Raw genomic sequence first — 21,040 nt, forward strand, 5'->3', positions numbered from 1 at the left:
TAAACGCATTAAAGATAGTGCAGATACTCACATTCAAATCTTGCCTAAGAAACAAATGACAACACTATGATATTTAAGATTAATTTAAGAAGATTATTATTAACATCTCTTTATATATCTTCTAATATAGAGAGTTTTCATTGGTGGGAAGTCATTCATCCCTATGCAGTGAAATTATAAGAATAACTGAAGCAATGCATGATTAGACATGATGGGGAAACTAATGCGTACTTGAACAATGGTACAGAAATATTTTATATCTACATTGACAGAGTGTATCTATTATATCATCCACCATACTCCAAATTCAAAATAGAAAACTAGAAAAAGATCAAGATCTCACTTTGCTTTGCTAACATATCTCCTTCCCCAAGACACACAAACTTGATTGACAAAAATCATTCCTTTTTATATTTTGCGATTGGTAGAAACACAGATTACGATTACATAGAAGGGATTAGAATAATAATAACTAACACTGAAGAGAAGAATAAACTGATTCTCAATGGCTAAAATAAATTATATTAACAATTATTATAAAGGAGAATATAATTCAAATTATTTTTTCAAAATATTTCAGAGTAAAGAATGAGTGAGGTATCTTTTTGTGCCCAAATAACACAAATGATAACTTTTAAGTGTATAATCAGGGACAAGACTTCGATCAGTTAAGATTAAAAAAAAAAAAAAACTTTTGTAATGAATTGTACTCTTAGCAAATACCTTTAACTAAAATACCACAGATAAAGGTGTCTTATTAAATGATATAGTTATTTTACTCACCAAATTGTGACAATACTATAAAAAATAAACTTATACAAGTAGAATAGCAAGTTTATGCCTATTTCAGAGTACTTTAAAATTTATTTTAAATAATATTGTTCTATACTTTTCTTCAAAATGAAAGATCACTAGTTTGATTTTGTTTTACATGTATATACATTACTGAGTTGAACTCTTTGACACTTTATGAAATCAATGCATGTTTTGCAAATCAAATAATTCAATCAAAATACATTTAAACAAAATATTTCTAATTATATTTGATAAACTTAAGAAACAAACAAACAAACCTACACAGAAATGGTAATCATTCCCCAAAGCTAGTTCATACATATATTCTTGAAGAGAATAAAAACTTGTTTCTACATTCACGGCAAACCTCAGGCAATTTTAAAACACTGTAAAAAAGACAAGTAGAAGAGAGAAAAATCTGCCCAGGGACTAATTCTTCTTAAGAAAGGCCCTGCCATTGCTGCCTTTCACATTTCTATAAAGCCAAGTTAAGAAGAGCACTCCATAACAATGTGAATAATTTCATTACCTTTTATATTAAATATTAAAACCAACCCTAGCTGTCTTTTGTCAAGTAATTTATGAATATTTATAGAATTTATTGAAAATATCAAAAATTTTGCTTCAAAATCAGCAAGCATAGAACAATGAGTGAAACAAAGCAAAGCAAAACAAAACAATTCAAAACAAAACTATCACATATTTCATGGATTGATGGGGGGAAAAAAAAGAGAAATTTCTTACCGAGTACCCCAAGTCGATAGTTGACTGTGATGACGATCACATTGCCATAACTTGCCAAGACACTCCCATCATATAAATTTCCAGTCCCTTCCATATATGAGCCACCATGGATATACACCATCACTGGTTTGGGACCCCCACTGTCCCGAATATCTGAAAAACAAATGGTTGGCAATTGTCCTTATCCTCAACACGCATAATGAAGCAGAGAATACATTTTCCATTTTAGGGACAAGAGGGAATGATTTTAACATAGTTATTTCAATTCCTGTCTTTGTTAAAGTGTTTCTTAAGCAACTTATATTAAGATCTATTGCAGAAAAGAGTTTTCTACCTAAAAAAAATTTGTTTTCTACCTAAAATTTTGTTAAATATTATAAACTGAATTACAAAACTTGGACAAATTGGAAGTAGGTGTGAATTTGAGTGCTTTTTTTTTTATTCATTCCTGATGTGACAGTAGAATCAAAAGAAATAATAGAATGATAATGATTCTTAAAACTTCTTTTTACAAATGTTATAGACCTCATATGGAATTTATGAACCATAAACTAAGTACAATGGTATCACTGCTACTATGAATAAAACACTGTTTTTCCATTTCTTAATTACTGTAAAGATATGTACTGAATGCATCATAATTACATGGAATAATTTATGCTCCAATTTGAGAACATAATTACAACACTGTGCTATAGAAGTTGCAAGAAGTTTCATTTAACTATTCAAGTACTGTCAGATGAATGTTTAGGCAATAGAGTCCAAACATCTATATTTCTGTCTTTGTTGCATTTAGGGGACTTTCATTTAAATGATATTTTTCAGTTCAGTCCAGGTTATCTGCTCATTCCAATTACCCTTACCCTTCGGAAGAAGAAAACAGACTAACATATTTTTTACCCTCTTTTTGTAACTATCCTACTCTTCTTAGCCCCACTTTGGCTCTAAGATTTTGTCATACAGACATGAGACAGAATACAGCTAAGTCCAAGCGTAAAATGCCAAAGTTTAGGGTGATGTTAAAGTGATTTCTACAGCTCTAAATTTTAATCAAATGTATGTGCTTTTCTAAGATACTTTACCCCGATTATGAAGTTTTCAACAAGGGTCTAGAAATAATACATAAGGGAAACACAGGATAATTTTAATTGGTATTAAAAGATACTAATTTCTAGAGATAAAAATGCTAAACGGTATATTGGTGAACATGGTTTTAAATATTATGTAGATTGAAGTATTATATGTGTACATATATCTATATGATTATGAACATAAACATACCTAAAACATTACTATTATATAATGGTCGATGATCTCTTCTGCACACAATTGAAACAAAATTACATCAAGTGTATTATCTTTCTTTTATGACAATATTAAAAGCGTCATTTAAAAGTATGGCTTTGTTCCTTTGCTTTTGACAATTTTTATCAGACAAATCTCCTACATCATAACAATTGAAGTTTCAACTTTCAGAATGGACTAACATGATATAAACTCATTGAAAAAACTGGTGATAATTTAGAGGCTGCTTTACATTTCTTGTAAAAAAGATGACTAGTGTAAATGCTTCAATTTTTCTACTATAATAATAAAGTGATTTCTTTCAATGAAAATCATTTTAAGATCAGGAATTGTAGCTCAACTTGTTTGTCCAGATTTTCAAGTTGGGGAAATAGCTAATTGCAGAATTTAGGACTTTTAAAAAAGACTACTTTACATTTGACTTAATATTTAATATTAGTGTATAAATTTATCATAATCTCCCCCTCTCCCTGCGAGGGTGTACTCGAGAAGAGTGTCTTATTTTTTAACTGGTGAGATGAGGATACTTTGACATTCACTAGACTCAGCTACATTTAGGGGAAAAAAAAACTAAATTTATTTTCTCCTTAAATCGTTGGGAGGGAAAATGATATTCACTCATTTGTAAGATCTGGGGGCTTGTGGAGATGTTAGGCTTACAGAGAGAAAACAATTCTTCTGAAATTGTCAAACTCTCCTCCTTAAATGCCTGTTCGCTGCACACAGTTTTAGCACAGTGTTTTTCTAGTATGGCTGGCACTGAAAAAGCAATAATAAATTGTTAAACTGAAGCCATTAACTGACTGTTCACAGCAGACTCTGTGCTCTTCTAATTGTATGCTTGGAGGTAGCACAGAGGGAGGCTGTTTCAGAATTCTTCTTTAATTAAAATTACATAGAATTACAAAGCACCAACTGTGAACAGTAATGAAATCTTGGTAGAATCGTTCTGTTCACCTGGAAAACAATACAGGCACACATTGGGAAGACCTGCCATATTTTATACCTAATAACAGAATGAAGTGGACATTGTCAGGAAACACTGAAAATACGATAATAGATTCTAGGAGCAATTTTGAGTGGTATATCTCTATTTTTCTTTGAAAATTAGACTTGAAAAGATTACTGATTGTTTGGGCTGATTCTAATCTCCAATTTGTCTTCCCAAACTTCTCAATGATTTCAACTTTGCCTAAGAACTTAGTGTGTCCAGCAGAAACTTTTCCAGAAAGTTTTATAAAATTCTAATGCTGTGTTCTGAACAGTATTTCTTTTTGCTTGAAGTAACCCTGAAGTTAATGCTATATGGTGTATTAATTGCCAAAATAGGTACAATTTTTGTACATAACAACTCAGTATTGCTAATAAAGCTTGGAAAATGCCATATTTATATTACAGAGCAATTAGAATTATTTGATAATGTTTTATCAGAGTGGTCAACCTTAGACTTTACTTTTGATAGTGTTTTATCATAAGTTCTATCTTAGACTTTACTTTTCTTCATAGTCTACAGGTCTTTTTTGATGTAAATATAATAGTAAATTGTTCAACTATGATAAATATAATAACATAATAATATAACAATAAATATAAATAGTTTAAATTATATCTCTATTTACTTTGATTTTAAAAAGAACCAGACTCTGTAAGTGAAATTGATATATCAGATAGCCTACCATTGAATGCTATCTGCTAATGCCATCATTTTCATAATAAAATTTGGGGTGGCCACTATGTCTTAGTTCAAATATATTAGATGTAGTAGCTTATAATGAATTTATTAGAGCCATGTTGCCCCTCTAAACCTTGTCTCATATTTTCCCTTAGAAATAAAGTAGATTTTACCTAAGATATCTGACTTTGCCTAAACTAGCTGCTACTGACCTTACTAAAATCAAAAGAATACCCAAAGACTAAAACACTAGTTCAGGTTTAGTAAAACTACAAATATTCCTAAAGCATGTTTATATTTTCTGTTATTTGCAATGTTTTAAAGCTTTGCTAAGCATCTAGGTCTCTGAAAAAAGTGGGAAGATAAAAGAGAAATACTACACTAATGATTATTTTTCTTCTAAAATTTTTATGGTAAGAAAGTATTTAAGATTTTCAAGTTAAAAAATAATAAACTGGAATCTGAGTAGACATCTTGATTTTTAATTTTAGTAACTATTTTATCTTTCTGATAAACCAAAAATTTAAGCCAATGTAGCAAGTGCCAACAGCTCTAGATCAGTTAATGTGGATTTATGAACCATATTTATTTTGCCTGGCAACCAATGTTTGAAGTCATAATTCCCTTTAATAGTCCTAGTGAATTCATGTGCCCCAATGTTCATTGCAGCACTGTTCACAGTGGCCAGGTCACGGGGGCAACCTAGATGCCTGTCGACAGATGAATGGATGGGGGGGGAATGTGGTACATATATACAATGGAATATTACTCAGCCATGGAAAGGAATGAGATTGGGTCATTTGTAGAGAAGTGGTGAATCTGGAGACTGTCACGCAGGGTGGGGTGGGTCAGAGAGAGAAAAACGAATATCGTGTATTGACGCATATATGTGGAACCTAGAAAAATGGTACAGATGAACCGGTTTTCAGGGCAGAAATGGAGACACAGATGTAGAGAACAAACGTATGGACACCAAGGGGGGAAAGTGGCAGGGGTGGTGGTGGTGGTGGTGGGATGAATTGGGAGATTGGGATTGACATGTATACACCACTATGTATAAAATGGATAACTAACAGCAGTTTTATAACTGCTGTATAAAAAAAAATAAAATAAAATTTAAAAATTCAAAAAAAAATAGTCCTAGTGAATAATTATCAGTCACATAACTCCTTAAACATGTTTACTGCTTTCTCTTTCCTTAAAGGACTCATGAAGTTTTTAATTGCACATAATTTTGAGTTTTGGGGCATTTAATAGTTTTAAAATTGTGGGGTATTGCCTCAGTTAAATCTTTCCCTGATATATTTAAAGATATTTCAAAATTTTTTTTGCCCCCTACTCATTTGATGAACCTCAGCTATTATTCAGGACCAGCAAAAGAATATAGAAGTGTTGGATGAATCTGCATTTGTTAAACTGGACTTATGATCAAAAGTACAATTTTTAGTTAAAAAACATATAAAAATCTATGAGAGCAACTTTTAAAAAGCTCTATGTAGGATAGAAAATTGCATTTGAATATTGAAAAATTAAGGTATTCCCAGCACAGTTTAAAAAATTAAATATCTCTTAAATTCCCAAAATAAATTGGTAGAAATCTAGGATTTTACTTTGACCCATTTTTAATCACTTCATATTAGTCTTTTTGAAACTATGGAAAAAGCCAATAAAATATGCAGCTCTTATGATTATTATTAAAATTTGACTCAATTGTGTTTGGCCTAAAAGTGGTAAAAAATAATGGCAAAAACACAAATGAGAATTAGAAGTAAATAACAGTGCTGCACTGAGAAGATTTGGATGAGTTTAAGTGAATGAGGGGCACGCCCCAGTCAATGTCTCAGGTAGCCTCTGAATACAGTGTTGAGGCAGAAACCTAGAAATCAAGTAAAAGAGTTGGGCTATCAGGAAATAATGGACAATTCCATATAAATGACCAGATAACTAGACTTCTGACTGAGGTAAAAGGAGTAGTTTATCAAGTAGTTTAAATTTGTTGCTTTATCTAATAATGCTGATTCAAGATTTGAAACAAATTAAATGTGAAAATCAGCCTCGGTTTTCATTCACCCTCACATCAACAGAATAATTTTCAAACAAATTCAACAGAAGATGTTCAGACTTTTCTACGAAGGTTTTTATCTGGAGGGTATTTGAATTTATCCTTCTTGTCTTCTAAACAATTACCCAAATAACACAGAGGAATAGACAGAACTTGAATCGAACTGCTTTGACTCTACACTTTTGAGCATTTAAATATATTTATTGATTTGATAACTCTTATGACGACTGGCTTAGTACGTAACCTAAATACTACCTGCCAATTTAAGTAGGGGTTTAGGATATCTTTAATGGCTATTTAAAAATGTTACATGTGCTTCAAAATAGGTCTCTGAGATATATTCACATTTATAGGGCTTAGCTGACTGTGGTTGCTCAGAGGTATCATCTGTAAACATGTAAATATCTCACTTGATGTTGTTTTACCAAAAAAAAAAAAAAAAGCATATTAAATCAGCAATCAAAATATTTTTAAAACAAGAAAATGATGTATACTAACCTTGTGAGTACACACTAAGAATTTAGGAAGTCTTAGGTATTATTTAGATAACAAATGTCCAAGAGTTAAGGATTTTCAGTGGGTTCAACAAATCTCAAAGCCCCCAAGTGGAAGCACTCTTCATAGGGAGAGCACTGGGAACAATAACCCATGCCCTCAAAGTGAATAAATGTCTTTGATGTTTTAATACTTCAGATTTCCAACAACGTTAAAAAAAATCACAATTTGCATTTTGATATTATAAGTCTATTTTTAGCTATTTAGCATTCAAAATGACAATCTTGTGCAGCTATAATGATTTATTTCAAATATTAATGACTGCATTGTATTTAATCTTTAATCCACTGGTGGTGTTCATGGTAAATGAATTTTTAATCAAATGTCATAAATTTCATTTAATCAAAAGAATTCTTAAATGTTATAAAAATATTAACACTCAATATAATTTTTAAACTTTTAATATTTTGCTTCTATAATTTAATTTTCTACTATGAAGTAGTTTATTAAATATATATATCTTAATGAAAACAGTTAAGGATGCATTCATTCATAGTTGTACCTCATGGAACTAGCATGTCTGCTGACCTGCTTGTGGATTATTTTATTTTGGAAAATCTTTCTTACCATATTATTAATATCTTTATGAGATTTAATTTCTAGGGTTCTGGGAATTATTTTTAAGCCTGAGATTACATTAATTTTCTCTATAAGAATCATAACTAGGAAGGTATTAAAAAAAAAAAACGAATTGGAGCCAAAATGAACTGAAAGAATCAATGGCCCTCTCTAGACACTCCATTTAATACCAGGTAAAGGTACACAATGGAATAAGAAATGTCAAATCAATCTAGTGAGTACTTACATTTACAGAGTATGTCAGAATTGTATGTCATAAGAAAGTTGGAAAGAGAAAAGAATTTTGTTATTAGTACAGTAGGAAAAACATTATTACTTATAGTTGGCAACAATTTGAAATTCAGAATATTTTCATTTGCCAATCTCAAAATTACGTGCCTTTGAAATTAAGGGATATCCATCTAATCTTCTCAGAGTATTTAAGTGGTTGCATAATGTTTACTACAGTTATCTAAATAGGTGTAATACCCTTCATAGCTATACGATTTCATTTATTTATGTGATATTTAAGCACATCAACAGAAAACAGTATTTTTTTAATCTAAATTATATTGCTCAAGAAACACTTTATATCAGCCTTTAGCTTGTCCTTCATTTTACTGGGTGTGGGTATTTTTAAACAAATATCAAATGTAAAAATGAAACATTTTGATATTGGGTAAAATATTTACATAGATTAGAAAACATGCAAAATGGGTACAGAGAGACTACACGGGAGAGATTGTTAGTTCAGAGAATATGGACAAGTTTCAGTCAAAACGCGGGATGAAACATATCAAAAGTCAGTTCAAGAAAACAAAAAAATGCCCCCTTTTTAAAAGGCTGTAATGGTTGGCATCAAAAGCAAAACTTAACATTCATTTTTTAAAAAATTAAAAATGTGTATTTATATGTAACAACAAGCAAGAAGACAAAACACATCAAAAACGGGAATTAAAAACAACTCTTCAAAAAAGACAAGAAGTAAAAAAATAGAAAGGGGTGGAAAAAGTGATTGAGGCCCTTGTCATGCAAATAGATTTGGTGGAAAAAAATACCTTCATCTTCAGCACCGTCATTATCACCTAAATCATCTGTCTGTTTCTTTGTAAGGGGACCTAGGATTGAGAACGGAGAAATGGAGGGAAAAAAAAAAAAAGACAATTCAAGAATAAACAAGACTGAGGGGAAAAAATAAATGTAAATACCAAAATTCTCAAGGATATTTCCAAAAAAGAGTGGGAAAGTGGTTACATCAAAGTTGATTACCTCTTTTGTTTAAGAAAAAAACCCTTTCCCTAAAATATCTCATAGAAGATTTGGTTTGTGAATATATCCAGCATAAAAAATACGTTATGGTTTGAAACTCAAGTCATAAGCAAAGGAAATGATTTTTTTTAAATACACACTGCATACAAAAAAAGTAAACAGTTTTATTAGATGAAAGAACTTAAAATTTATTCAGTGTCTTTTCTAATTTGAATTGGAGACAACAATAAAGAAAGTAGGCCAAACTCATTCTTTAATTTGGGACAGTATAATAGCATTAGGGAAAACAGAGATACGAAAAATTTTAGGTTTCTTTTTTCTTTTTTCTTCTGGTTTTTTTGTAAAAGCATTAACACTTAGGTTTTATACATTTTCATATCATACATTTTTCAAAACTGTGACTTTTTAAAATTACTTGTCATTATACAAATATTTCCCCATGTGTTTTGATTAAATATTAACCGTGGATTTAAGAAATTTCAACTTGCACAAATGTATGAACAAATAATCTCATCACTTGGTAGAGCAAAGGTACCACTGTAGAAGTTGGTGTTTAGCAATTAAGGTAGTTACAGAGTCAGGGTTTATATTTCATAATCAATTTAGAAATATAATGGAATTATGCCCTAGTACAATTCCATGCCCAGTATAGTTTTTTATAATGGGATCATATTTTAGGATAATAATTGTATTAAAATACTGTGAATGTTTAATAAATGTTTTATTATTCTTAACCACACTAATTTGCTAAGAATAAAGGTGCACACCAAAGGGGAAGTCACAGGCCATATGAAAGTAATTTTAAGTGTCACATGATTGACATATTCAGTGCACAAAAAAGCAGGTGAAACCCTACATTTCTTTTTGTTTCCACAACCATTTAATTTGTATGGCATTTCATAATCCTCATGCAAAAAGCAATCATTACAAACACATAACACTCAAGTTAAAAGACAGACAACCACATAACGGTAAGCAAGAGAATTCTGTCATGCATGAAATAATAGTTATAGAAAAAGGAAGAAAAAAAAGAGGGCTGAAAGTCATACGTTGATTTCAATAATATAAATAGTAAAGAAGCAGGCATTAACTCTAAGTACACTTCATAGGGAAGGATTGTTAAACATTTTGAGAAAGATTTCTAAGTCTTTTCAGCGATTACTATGCATTATGTTTGTAATTCAAAACTACACCTAATATCACAGTCTTCAAAGAATTAAAGAACACCATCCCAGAAAACAGAGGGAAAAAATGAGATATAGGTGAGTTTCGTCAGCTCAGAGAGACAGCCTTGAAAAATAGTAAAAACTGGCAAAGATCTAAAGATTGGAAATGGAGAAATTGATGATGTAACTGAAGGGACCCATTGACTACTTGATTGTAAGGTCATAGTTTCAAGGCCATTCCAAATACAGACAGAGGAACTGTACACAGTAAGTTAAATGATATATTTCACAGTCCTGCAAGCAATCCTTCCATTAAGAAAAAACCTAGATGAAAGCGATAGTTTATAATTAGCACTCAGTTGCAAGTTCACAGAAATCTACATGTCTTGAATATGACCCTGTTTAAATGCAGAAAGTATCCTCAGTATTATTTGATGTTCATGCAACAATGTTGCTGCATTGCTGAAAAATAAAAAAAAAATTTAATTTAAATTTAAAAATTGCTGTATCAGAACTATATTTGAAATATTTCCAATTTTAAAATATCATGTAAAATATTAGACTTAGAAAATTTTTAATTTTTCTGTAATTACCTAAAGGAGTAAATGTTCAAACCTCAACAAAAATATTTTCTTGCATTTTTGTTTTCAAGGATACTATATAAAAATTATGGCCTGGCGGCCGCGGGCGGAGACTGCGGCCAGGCAAGCGGCGCAGGAGCGGCAGCAGCCGCGGGGCCCGGGCGAGCATGTAGCGGCAGCGGGCGGCGCGGGGCTCCCGGGGCGGGCCGGGCCGCGGGGGCCGCTCGCGGCGACATGGAGGAAGAGGGCAAGAAGGGCAAGAAGCCTGGAATTGTGTCGCCGTTTAAACGAGTATTCCTAAAAGGTGAAAAGAGTAGAGATAAGAAAGCCCATGAGAAGGTGACAGAGAGGCGCCCCCTGCACACTGTGGTGCTGTCCCTGCCTGAGCGCGTCGAGCCCGACAGACTGCTGAGCGACTATATCGAGAAGGAGGTGAAGAAGACTCCGTTAGGAGGATGAAAACGCAAGCTACAGACTGGGAGAAGATATTTGCAAACCACCTACCTGCCAAAGGTCTTTTATCTAGAATATATAAAGAACTGTCAAAGCCCAATAGTAGAAAAGCCAACAATCTGATTAGAACATGGGCAAAAGTCATGAAGAGACATTTATTTCACCAAAGAAGACATTCAGATGGGAATAAGCACATGAAGATGTTCAACGTCACTAGCCGTTAGGGAAGTGCAAATTACAACCACAGGGAGACATCACTACACACCAACCAGAATGACTGAAGTTAAATAAGTAGTGAGAACACCAAATGCTGGCGAGGATGCAGAGGGTCACTCATGCATGGCTGTTGGGCATGTAGAATGGTGCAGCCACTCTGGAAAACAAGTGGGCAGTTTCTTAAAAACTAAACATGCAACTACCGTCTGACCTGGCGGTTGCACTCTGAGTATTTATCCCAGGGAAATGAAAATCTGTGTTGACACAAAAACCTATACATGAATATTAAAAGCAGCTTTATTCATAATGGGCAAAAAACTGGAAATACCCCAGATGTCCTTCAGTGGGTAGATGGTTAAACAAATGATGTGCCTCCGTACTGTGGAACCGTACTCAGCTGTAAAAAGGCATGATTTACTGATTGCTTCAACACCCTCCAGGAATCTGCAGAGAATTATGCTGAGTGAAAAAAGCCAATCCCCAAAGCTACATACTGTATGATTCCCTTTGTGTAACATTCTTGATATGACAGAATTATTGAAATGGAGAACAGATAGGGCTTGCTAGGGGTTAAGGAGGAGACCAGGTGGGTGGGAAGTGGGTGCGCCTGTAAAAGAGAAGCGGGAGGGACCTTGTGATGGAATGTTCTGGAACCTGACCTTGTAGTCACTATCCTGGTTGTGATGCTGGGTGATCACGAGATGTTACCTTAGGTATAACAGGGTGCGGGGTACAGTGGACCTCTGTGTATTATTTCTTACAACTGCATGCCATTTACAATTATCTTAGAATTAAAGGTTAAAAAAAAAAAAATTATGGTTTTATTTACTAGTTAACGACACAGATTAAGTGGTAGTTATTTATTGCTGCCAAAACCACACCTGTTTTCCAATTTTAGTTAAATTACTTCATTTGTTTGACTCTTGGCTATATTAGGAAACCATTAATGTGAGCTCAAGTTTTTCTTTGCTGAATTGTTAGTTCAATAATTTTTGGAGACAAATGTAAACCTATCACAATTAAATTAAGTGTGGGGCTTTGTAAGTTATCTCTCTTGGATGATTATCTTTCTTTCTCCTCCTACGGTACCCAAGGCAATTTACATGACTCCCTTCTTTGGGAAATCATTCAGGTTCTACAGACAAGAGCCAATAGTTTTACATACTTTGCACACATACAGAATTGTTAGCTCTTGGTCTACATGAGATGGGACAGTAAAAGAATCTTTATTAACATATGATCTCCCAGTTGTTTGCATGGGGAACATAGTTCTCAGTTGCTATTTGACTCTGGGTCTGCATTAGTAAATAAACCATGGAAATGATACTGTATATACGAGAATTTTTCTGTGAAGGGAATGGTTGAACCAGCCTTTTGCTACATTCTTTATTATCACCTTCCCTATTCAGAAAGCTGCATGCCTCTAACTGATGTGGGATAATGATTACATACATACACTATATAGAACATCCTTTACTGTAGCAAATCGGAAGGGTTAGAAACAGATTACAGATATTGCTTCAGCATCATGAATAGATGAGGGCATCATTACCCTAGAGAAGGATTAAGTCACTCTCCCAGCTAAAGAATTTTATTTATTGAATACTACAGGTTTGATTTAAAACCTTATTATTGGATGATATTAAATTGTTCCCACATTATGGGTTCCAGCAGTATTTTAGTGAGTCAAGCATAGCCGGGTTTTCTTAACATCAAGAATTTTTTACACATCTGATTTTTTGAAGGTTACCTGGGAAAAAGAGGACTGATAACTGTTTTCCCACCAAAAAAAAAAAAGATTATAAAAAGAAAGAAAGCAGATTTCCTTTATCTCGTGTGCCTAAAGGAACTGAGAATAAATATCTGAGAGGTTTGGGGTTGCAAATTGAGAAACTAACTCAACATTGGTTTCCCTGAGGAAGCCTCAGTAGAGTAAACATATGTTTGTGGCTTACAGAAACATCCCTATATGATCTCAAGATTCATTATTCCCAGGCTGGAAAGAAAACCATTGTCTTGATCTCCCTTCTTTCTAGGATATTAGCAACTCTGGCTCATTTTTCTTTTCTTTTAATCTATTACTGTTGATATAATTACTGATGTTAACAAATTTTAAGTAGAAATAAAATATCGTAAGAGGTAATTGTCATTAATTTTCTTATGAATTTTAGGCAACCACTATTTAGAGACTATATATGTATTCCTGCAAGTTGATCAACATGATTTCCCTAAAGGGTAAAACATTTATCCATCATAATAAATAACAATCATTATCAACATTCCAACCACAGCTTATGCTTCTTTTAAACTACAGATAGTGCATCTTCAATACCAGCAGTTTAAATGGGTATCTTAAATCACCAAAATATAAAGCAAATGAGTCCTCTAAAACCTGAGTGTAGAAGTGATTTATCCTATCTTGAAACACTATAGGGTCTGTCCTCCTTGAGGAACTCACACATAACTCTTATTAGAGTTAATAAGAAAGTGGACCTCATGTCTTTTTGAAAGGGAGTGAGAGTAAATACTATATTTTATATCTCCTACGGGCAATAGATAGATTCAGTGGTGAAACAACAGGACTACGAAAGGTAAAGGGACTCCTAACCATGAACTTTGAACTCACTTAAATCTAAAATAGTTCCTTTGCCATTAACATAAGTATAATTCAAAGTTATCAGCCTTTACAAAAGATGTATGATACATTCTTACATTTCAGTATCTGACCATAGTGCCTTTTATTTTTTCAAAAAGGAATAAAAATATCAGCATTTCTCTGTAGTTAACTGGAGAATAATTATGAGCTTCAAAATAATTACTATCCACCCACACTAATGCTGCTTTTTATCATTCCCTTTGATGAAAGTCTAATATACTTTAGGTCTCAAATACATTAGAACTGATTATAAATTCCTTCATTACAGGTTCAATTCAGCAGAAATTTTCCGTACTTTGTGTCACACATATCTGCAAAAAAAGGCAAGTAGGTTGAGGGTATCATTAGCTCCTGACTTAGAAAGCTGTCCATGAAAATACGTGTCCTTCTTAAGAGAATATGTCTTTGAAATTTTTAGGATTATTGAGAGCTCCAGGCTCCAGTGAGTCCCATTGTGATAGATGGCGAGCCCTGGCTAATGACACTGCTATACTCTTTCCCCGCCCTCTTTACCCAACAGTCTTTGAGGTAAATTGAGTCTAAAGGATTCCTAAGGCAGTTTCCACAGAATGGGAAATTTTAAGGATGTTACCATTGTTGTTCTGGAGCAACTGGAAGCAGGCTAAATCTTTTCAGGGATGTTCTTAGGACAAATTTATTTATAAAACTAAGGTCAAGGATGTAAAAATCTAACTATGTCTGAAGAACATATGGAGGGCAATACCAGAATTCGATCCATTTTAAATAAAAATAGCAGTATATTACTGTATCTGATTTTTTCCCAAACTGATAAACATTAAAATACAATGACTTTAAGAAATCAAATATCACAACAATCGGTGTCATTGCAAAGGTATTAAATTTTACCCATTGAAATTTAGTTGATTTTATATAACTGCAATACATACCTCTTAAGAGTGGAGAAATGCGTGAAAGAAACTGATTTGGAATAATAATTAATTTGATACTACTGTATTACTTAAAGTTATCACCCTTCTTAAACTATCAATTATACGAACATATATCAAAAAATCATGGCTGGAAAATAACTTTCTTTCCTGAAAATTTTTCAATTAAAAAGACAACATCTTTGAATAATGTCATAAATCTACATTATGATAAAATTAAAATGTAATTCAAACAGCTGTGATGAGATATTGGAAGCAAACTTTGGAACAATTGATAGTTTTCAAAGAATCCGTACCTGTGCGAATTTTGGTGGCACTAGTATGTCATTCGTGACTTTTGAGTATCTTTTAGGTGAGCTGACTATTTAGGCTAGTGGTTCATATGTACACATGCTATGGAAACTGGCGTCCAAGGGTATGAAAGCAGCAGGCATGCTTTATGTTTATCTTTGTGTTGGAAGAAAATGCCAGTATGAACGCAAAACATATTCCAAAACATATTCCCTTAGAGGAAGAACACAGTAGAAAACATGACTCTTGGAAAAAACAGAATCTGATGTTAAAATCCAGAAAGAGGGGAAGAAAAATCTTTTTGGTCCAGTATACTAAGAAGACTTTATTTATATTTATATGAAAAACAAGTTTTTTCTTCATAAAATTACCTTGATTACAACACTTTGAAGTCAAAAGCAATCCTGTCTAAAATAAAAATTATAGGATCTGGGGAAAATTTTTTTAACTAGATAAAAAGTAAGTAAAATAGGTTAATCCCTAATCTGAGCATCACCAAATTTGCACATGCTCATTATTTTTTATATTTGTTTGATTTTTAAAAAAATGTAGATGCAGTATTTTTATAGCTTGAAGAATGTCAGAATAATGTTCCCTTCCCATCTGGAGCAGCATGGCTGTATGCTATATAAACCCTTCAGTACTTTGTGAAGATACACTCTCCACTGCCCTGGCTTTCCACATATTATCCAGAGATGTACCTGGAGTATGGTGAGGACACAAGTGCCACCAGATGCTCAGCACTATCTCAACAAGGCTGGAAGATTGAGATAGCATCAATAGTCCAACCTCCCTGTCACGGCTGCCAGTATTCAGTCATCCAGTCATTCAACAAATGCATATTATGCTAGGTCCTCAGGATACAGTGGGCAAAAAAAGCAAGACACTTGCCCTCATGAAAATTAATTTTCCTGGAGAAAGATACACTAAACAAATAATCACACACATAAACACATACAAATTGTGTTAAGGATATTAAGTCTTGATGTTACCAGAGGTTATACAAGGGGACCTGGTTGAGCCCAGGCAGTCTTCATTGAATGAGTGCAATGTAGCCTGAAGAGTGAAGGATAAGTGAGTACTAAGCAGAAAAAGAGGCTGCAGATGGGTAGGTAGGGTGTGAAGAAGATGCCAGACAGAAAATAATGATGTCTGCAAAGGCTTAAAATGAGAGGGAGCCTGAAGGTCAGTGTGGCTGCCATATGGGGAGTAGAAGAGAGAGTAGTGCATGGTGAGAATGAAGAGATAGACAGGCATCATTCAGAGCATGCAGCGCCTCTAGCCTGGGGATTTTTGTCTTAATCCTAAAAGCAATAGGAAGCCATTTAAAAGGTTTAAGCACAGACTGATAAACTCTGCCCTATCTGAATCTTAAACAGAAAATTAGGAAGAGGCAAAGTCATTCGAAGAAATATGGCAGAGGATATTTTATACAGAGGTTTTGCATTATATTTTTATCAGATGAGAATAGCTTTATTAGAAGAAATTAGATGAGGAAAAAGAGCCTACAATGTCTTATTCTATTTTTGTTTGCAAATAAAATGAATGTCACCAAAATGTAAAATCTAAGACTCCAGCATATCTGAGATTTTATAAATATTTTAAAGTTTTCTATTAAGCATATATTTAGATCTATTTTGCCTAAGAATTAACCTACAGAGAATTAACATATCCTAACTATTCTTATATTCATAGAAAAATACAGTCCACAAGCTATTTCTGCTTGGATATCTCACTCTCATCTCAGTATAACAGGGATGCCCAGCATGTCTACCTCAAAACCAGTTTTACCTCCCAACACAGGTTTTGCTTTCATAGGTATAACCCTTCCCTCTGTTTCTAAGCTATAAATGTGGAAATAATCTTGAACCATTCCTTCTTCCTCCCTTTTGCCTTAGCCAGATTTCATAAATTTTCCAAGAGAAATTTTGTTCTTGTCACCCTCTCCCAAAACTGTCTATTTTTAGCCTGGTCTGTGGCCACAGTTACCATATGGCTGAATTATTACAGTAGTCTTGTAGTTGCTCCCATGATCATCCAGACTCTAGACTGTCTCTCAAGCCATTTTGTATGCTATAAGTTTTTGAAGTAGTCGATTATAATAGTGGTGAACCCAAAGAGAAAAGGATTTAATAATCATCAGCTAAAATGTACACACATTCAACTCCTTCTAAGACTAAAATTGAAAGCACTCCAAGGGAATGGGAATGCAAAAGTATATACAACAATCTTGTACTGTGAGTTTTAAATAGCTATAAAGACAGATGAAAACTAAATATAGTTTAGCACTCATTTTGATGTTTTAGAAATTCATGAGCAAAAATAAGATTTTTTAAAATTCAAAATGGAAACAAATCATGTAAAATATTTTTTAAAATGCAGTTCAGATTAGTGTTCATTAAACACCACTTTCATTGTTTCACTACTCTGTTTAAAAACCTTTACTATCTCCTTATTCTGTATTATCTTAGACTAAATGCCCCAGGCTGAACCATAAGACCCTCTTTACTCTTTCCAGATTTTATCTTTTAATTCCACTGAAAATACACAAAATATGTTGTATCTGAATTCTAACAAACATTTAAAGAAGAGCTAATACCAATTCTTTGTAAACTCTTGCAAAAAATAGAAGATGAGGGAGTGCTTCAAGATTCATATTACAAGGCCAGCATTACTCTGATATGAAAGCCAGACAAACACACTACAAGAAAAGAAAATTATAGGCAATATCCCTGATGAACACAGAAGCAAAAATCCTGAAGAAAATGTTAGCAAACCAAATTCATTACAAATACATTATCATTCAAATACATTAATGGAATCATATGCCATGATTGAATGGGATTTATTCCAGGGATGCAAGGATGGTTCAACACTTGCAAATCAATATGAAAACACCACATTAATAAAATGAAGGATAAAAATCAAGGATCATTGCTATAGATTAGGAAAAGCATTTGGAAAAATTCAACATCTTTTCATAAAAAAAAAAAAAACCACTTTCAACAAACTCTGTATAGAGGGAAGCTATCTCAACTTAATAAGGGTCATATATGACAGACAAATGTAAAGCTGAAATCATATTCAATGGTGAAATGCTGAAAGCTTTTCCTCTAAGATCAGAAACCAGAAAAGGAACCTCACTTTCACCACTTTTCCTCAACATAGTACTGGGAGTCCTATCCAAAACAATTAGGCAAGAAGAAGAAATGAAATGTATCCATCAGACAGGAAGAAGCAAAATTGTCTCTATTTGCAGATGATCTGATATTACATATAGAAATTTTTAAAGATTCCACCAAAAAAAAAAAAAAACTAATAAACTATTTCAGTAAAGTTGCAGGATACAAAATCAATATACAAAAGTCAGCTGTGTTTGTATAACAATGAAATATCAGAAAGAGAATTTATGAAAACAATCCCACATGTAATGCCATCAAAAAGATTAAAATTCTTAGGAATAGATTTAACCAAGGAGGCAAAATATTTGTACACTGAAAATTTTAAGACATTGATGAAAGAAACTGAAGAGGACACAAATAAATGGAAAGATATTCCATGTTCATAAGTTGAAAGAATTAATATTGTTAAAATGTCCATACTACCCAAAGGGACCTACAGATTCAGTGCAATCCTTATCAAAATTCTGGTGACATTCTTCACAGAAATAGAACAAATAATCCTAAAATTTGTATGGAACCCACAAGTTTCCAAATAGCCCAAGCAATTTTGAGAAAGAAGAACAAAGCTAGAGGCATCACACATCCTGATTACAAACTATATTACAGAGCTATAGAAATCAAAACAGTATGGTCAATAAACCCATGCATATATGGTCAATTAATTTTCAAAAAAGGAGCCAAGAATATACAATGGGGAAATGATATTTTATTTAATAAATGGTGTTGGGAAAACTGGATAGCCACATGCAAAAGACTGAAACAGAACCCCGTCTTACACCATACACAAAACAACTCATAATGCATTAAAGACTTGAATATAAAACATTAAAACTCCTAGAAGAAAACCTAGAGGGTGAGCTCCTTAACATTGGTCTTAACAATGATGTTCTGAATTTGATACCAAAAGCAACACGACAAAAGCAAAAATAAACAAGTAGGACCACATCAAACTGAAAAGCTCTGCACAGAAAAGGAAACCATCAACAAAATCAAAAGGCAACCTATGGAACAGGAGAAAACATTTGCAAACTACATATCCAACAGGGGGTTAATACCTTAAAATGCATAAGGAACATGTTCGACTCTGTAGGAAAAAACACAATTTAAAAATTCAGGACCTGAATATATATTTTTCCAAAGAAGACCTCCAAATGATAAACAGGTACATGAAAAGGTGCTCAGCATCACTAATCATCAGGTAAATGTAAATCAAAACCACAATTAGATATCACCTCACATCTCTTAGGATGTCTCTTATCAAAAAGACAAGAGATAACAAATGCTGGAGAGGATGTGGAGAAAAGGGAACACCTGTACACTGTCGGTGGCAATGTAAACTGGTACAGCCAATATAGAAACAGTATGGAGGTTTCTCAAGAAGTTAAAGATTGAAGTACCATATGATTTAGCAATCCCACTTCTAAGTATATACCCAAAGGAAATGAAATTGTTACCTCAAAGAGATATCTGTACTTCCATATTTATAGCAGCATTATCCACAATAGCCAAAGTGTGGAAACAACCTAAGTGTCCATGGACAGATGAATGGATAAAGAAAATGTAGCATATACATACACAATAAAATATTATTCAGCCTTGGAAAAGAAGGAAAACCTCTCATATGCAGTAACATGGATGAACTTGGAGGGCATTATGCTAAGTGAAGCAAACCAGACAAAGAAAGACAAATAGACAAATACTGCATGGTATCAATTGATATGTGGAATTTAAAAAAAAAAAAAGTCAAACTCATAGAAACAGTAGAAAAATAAGTGGTAGGGTCTGGGGAGTGGGGAAAATAGAGAGTGGTTGGTAAAAGGGTAAAAACTTTCAGTTATAAGATGGATAAGGTCTGAGGATCTAAGGTATAACATGGTGACTATAGCTATAGTTGATAACACTGTACTGTATAATTGAAATTTGCTAAGAGAGCAGAACTTAAATGTTCTTACCAAAAATCATATGTGAGGAAAAAACAAACAAACAATAAAAATAGAATACTTCTTTTTCCATTGTGAGTCTTGTCACTGTTGCACAGAAAAGAGCTCTCACACTCACACCTTGTGTGTTTTATACCATAGAGTTAATTCATTAAAGTTCTAATTATAATCAACTCAGAGAGGAGGAAAAGAGATGGGTAATCATGGGTATCTCCTCTAGAGTAATGTGTAAAAATTTTTACACCGAAAAAAAGAAGTACTACTGTGTGTTTCAACCTCAACTGCTGTCTTCAGGATATGAACTAGAGGCAGTTCTATACTCCTCAGCAAGGCCTGATTGTGAAAATACCTTAATTCCTCGACCTTACTACATTCTATCTCCATAAGTGAGATAAATAAATTGAACAAGTAATTATTAAGTTCCAGTTATTAAGTTCCTATTATCCAAGTGGGTCTCACTGAGAAATAAGCCAGTGAAGACAAGCCCTCGAATGCTAAAGTCCTGAGGAAGCCAGGCTAGTGGTGAGTGTGTGTTCCTGAGATGACTTCTTGAGTTTCCAGTCTCACACATGCCCGTCCTTGTTAAACATCTGTGGTCCTCAGTGAAGCAGTTTTATCCTCTTTCTACTCCATGCACTCCTTTCCACATAGGTTGTCTCTCTCTTACCATGCAAGTTGGAATCTGCT

General features: G+C 33.3%; 1 protein-coding gene across 6 annotated transcripts in view; it reads right to left on the minus strand.

The window, feature by feature from the left end:
- Positions 1 to 21,040, minus strand: part of NLGN1 (neuroligin 1) — a 696,295-nt gene that overhangs the window by 472,582 nt on the left and 202,673 nt on the right. For 3 of the 6 annotated variants that reach the window (XM_061193417.1, XM_061193416.1, XM_061193422.1), the window contains 2 exons: positions 8,750 to 8,809; positions 1,540 to 1,692 (listed from right to left, as the gene is read on the minus strand). In XM_061193417.1, coding sequence (XP_061049400.1) covers positions 1,540 to 1,692; positions 8,750 to 8,809 — 213 coding nt within the window. The remainder of the gene's footprint in view (positions 1 to 1,539; positions 1,693 to 8,749; positions 8,810 to 21,040) is intronic. The other 3 variants (XM_061193421.1, XM_061193419.1, XM_061193418.1) reach the window with 1 other exon arrangement.

This window comes from Eubalaena glacialis, chromosome 6 (genome assembly GCF_028564815.1).
Source record: "Eubalaena glacialis isolate mEubGla1 chromosome 6, mEubGla1.1.hap2.+ XY, whole genome shotgun sequence".
Lineage (NCBI taxonomy): Eukaryota > Metazoa > Chordata > Mammalia > Artiodactyla > Balaenidae > Eubalaena > Eubalaena glacialis.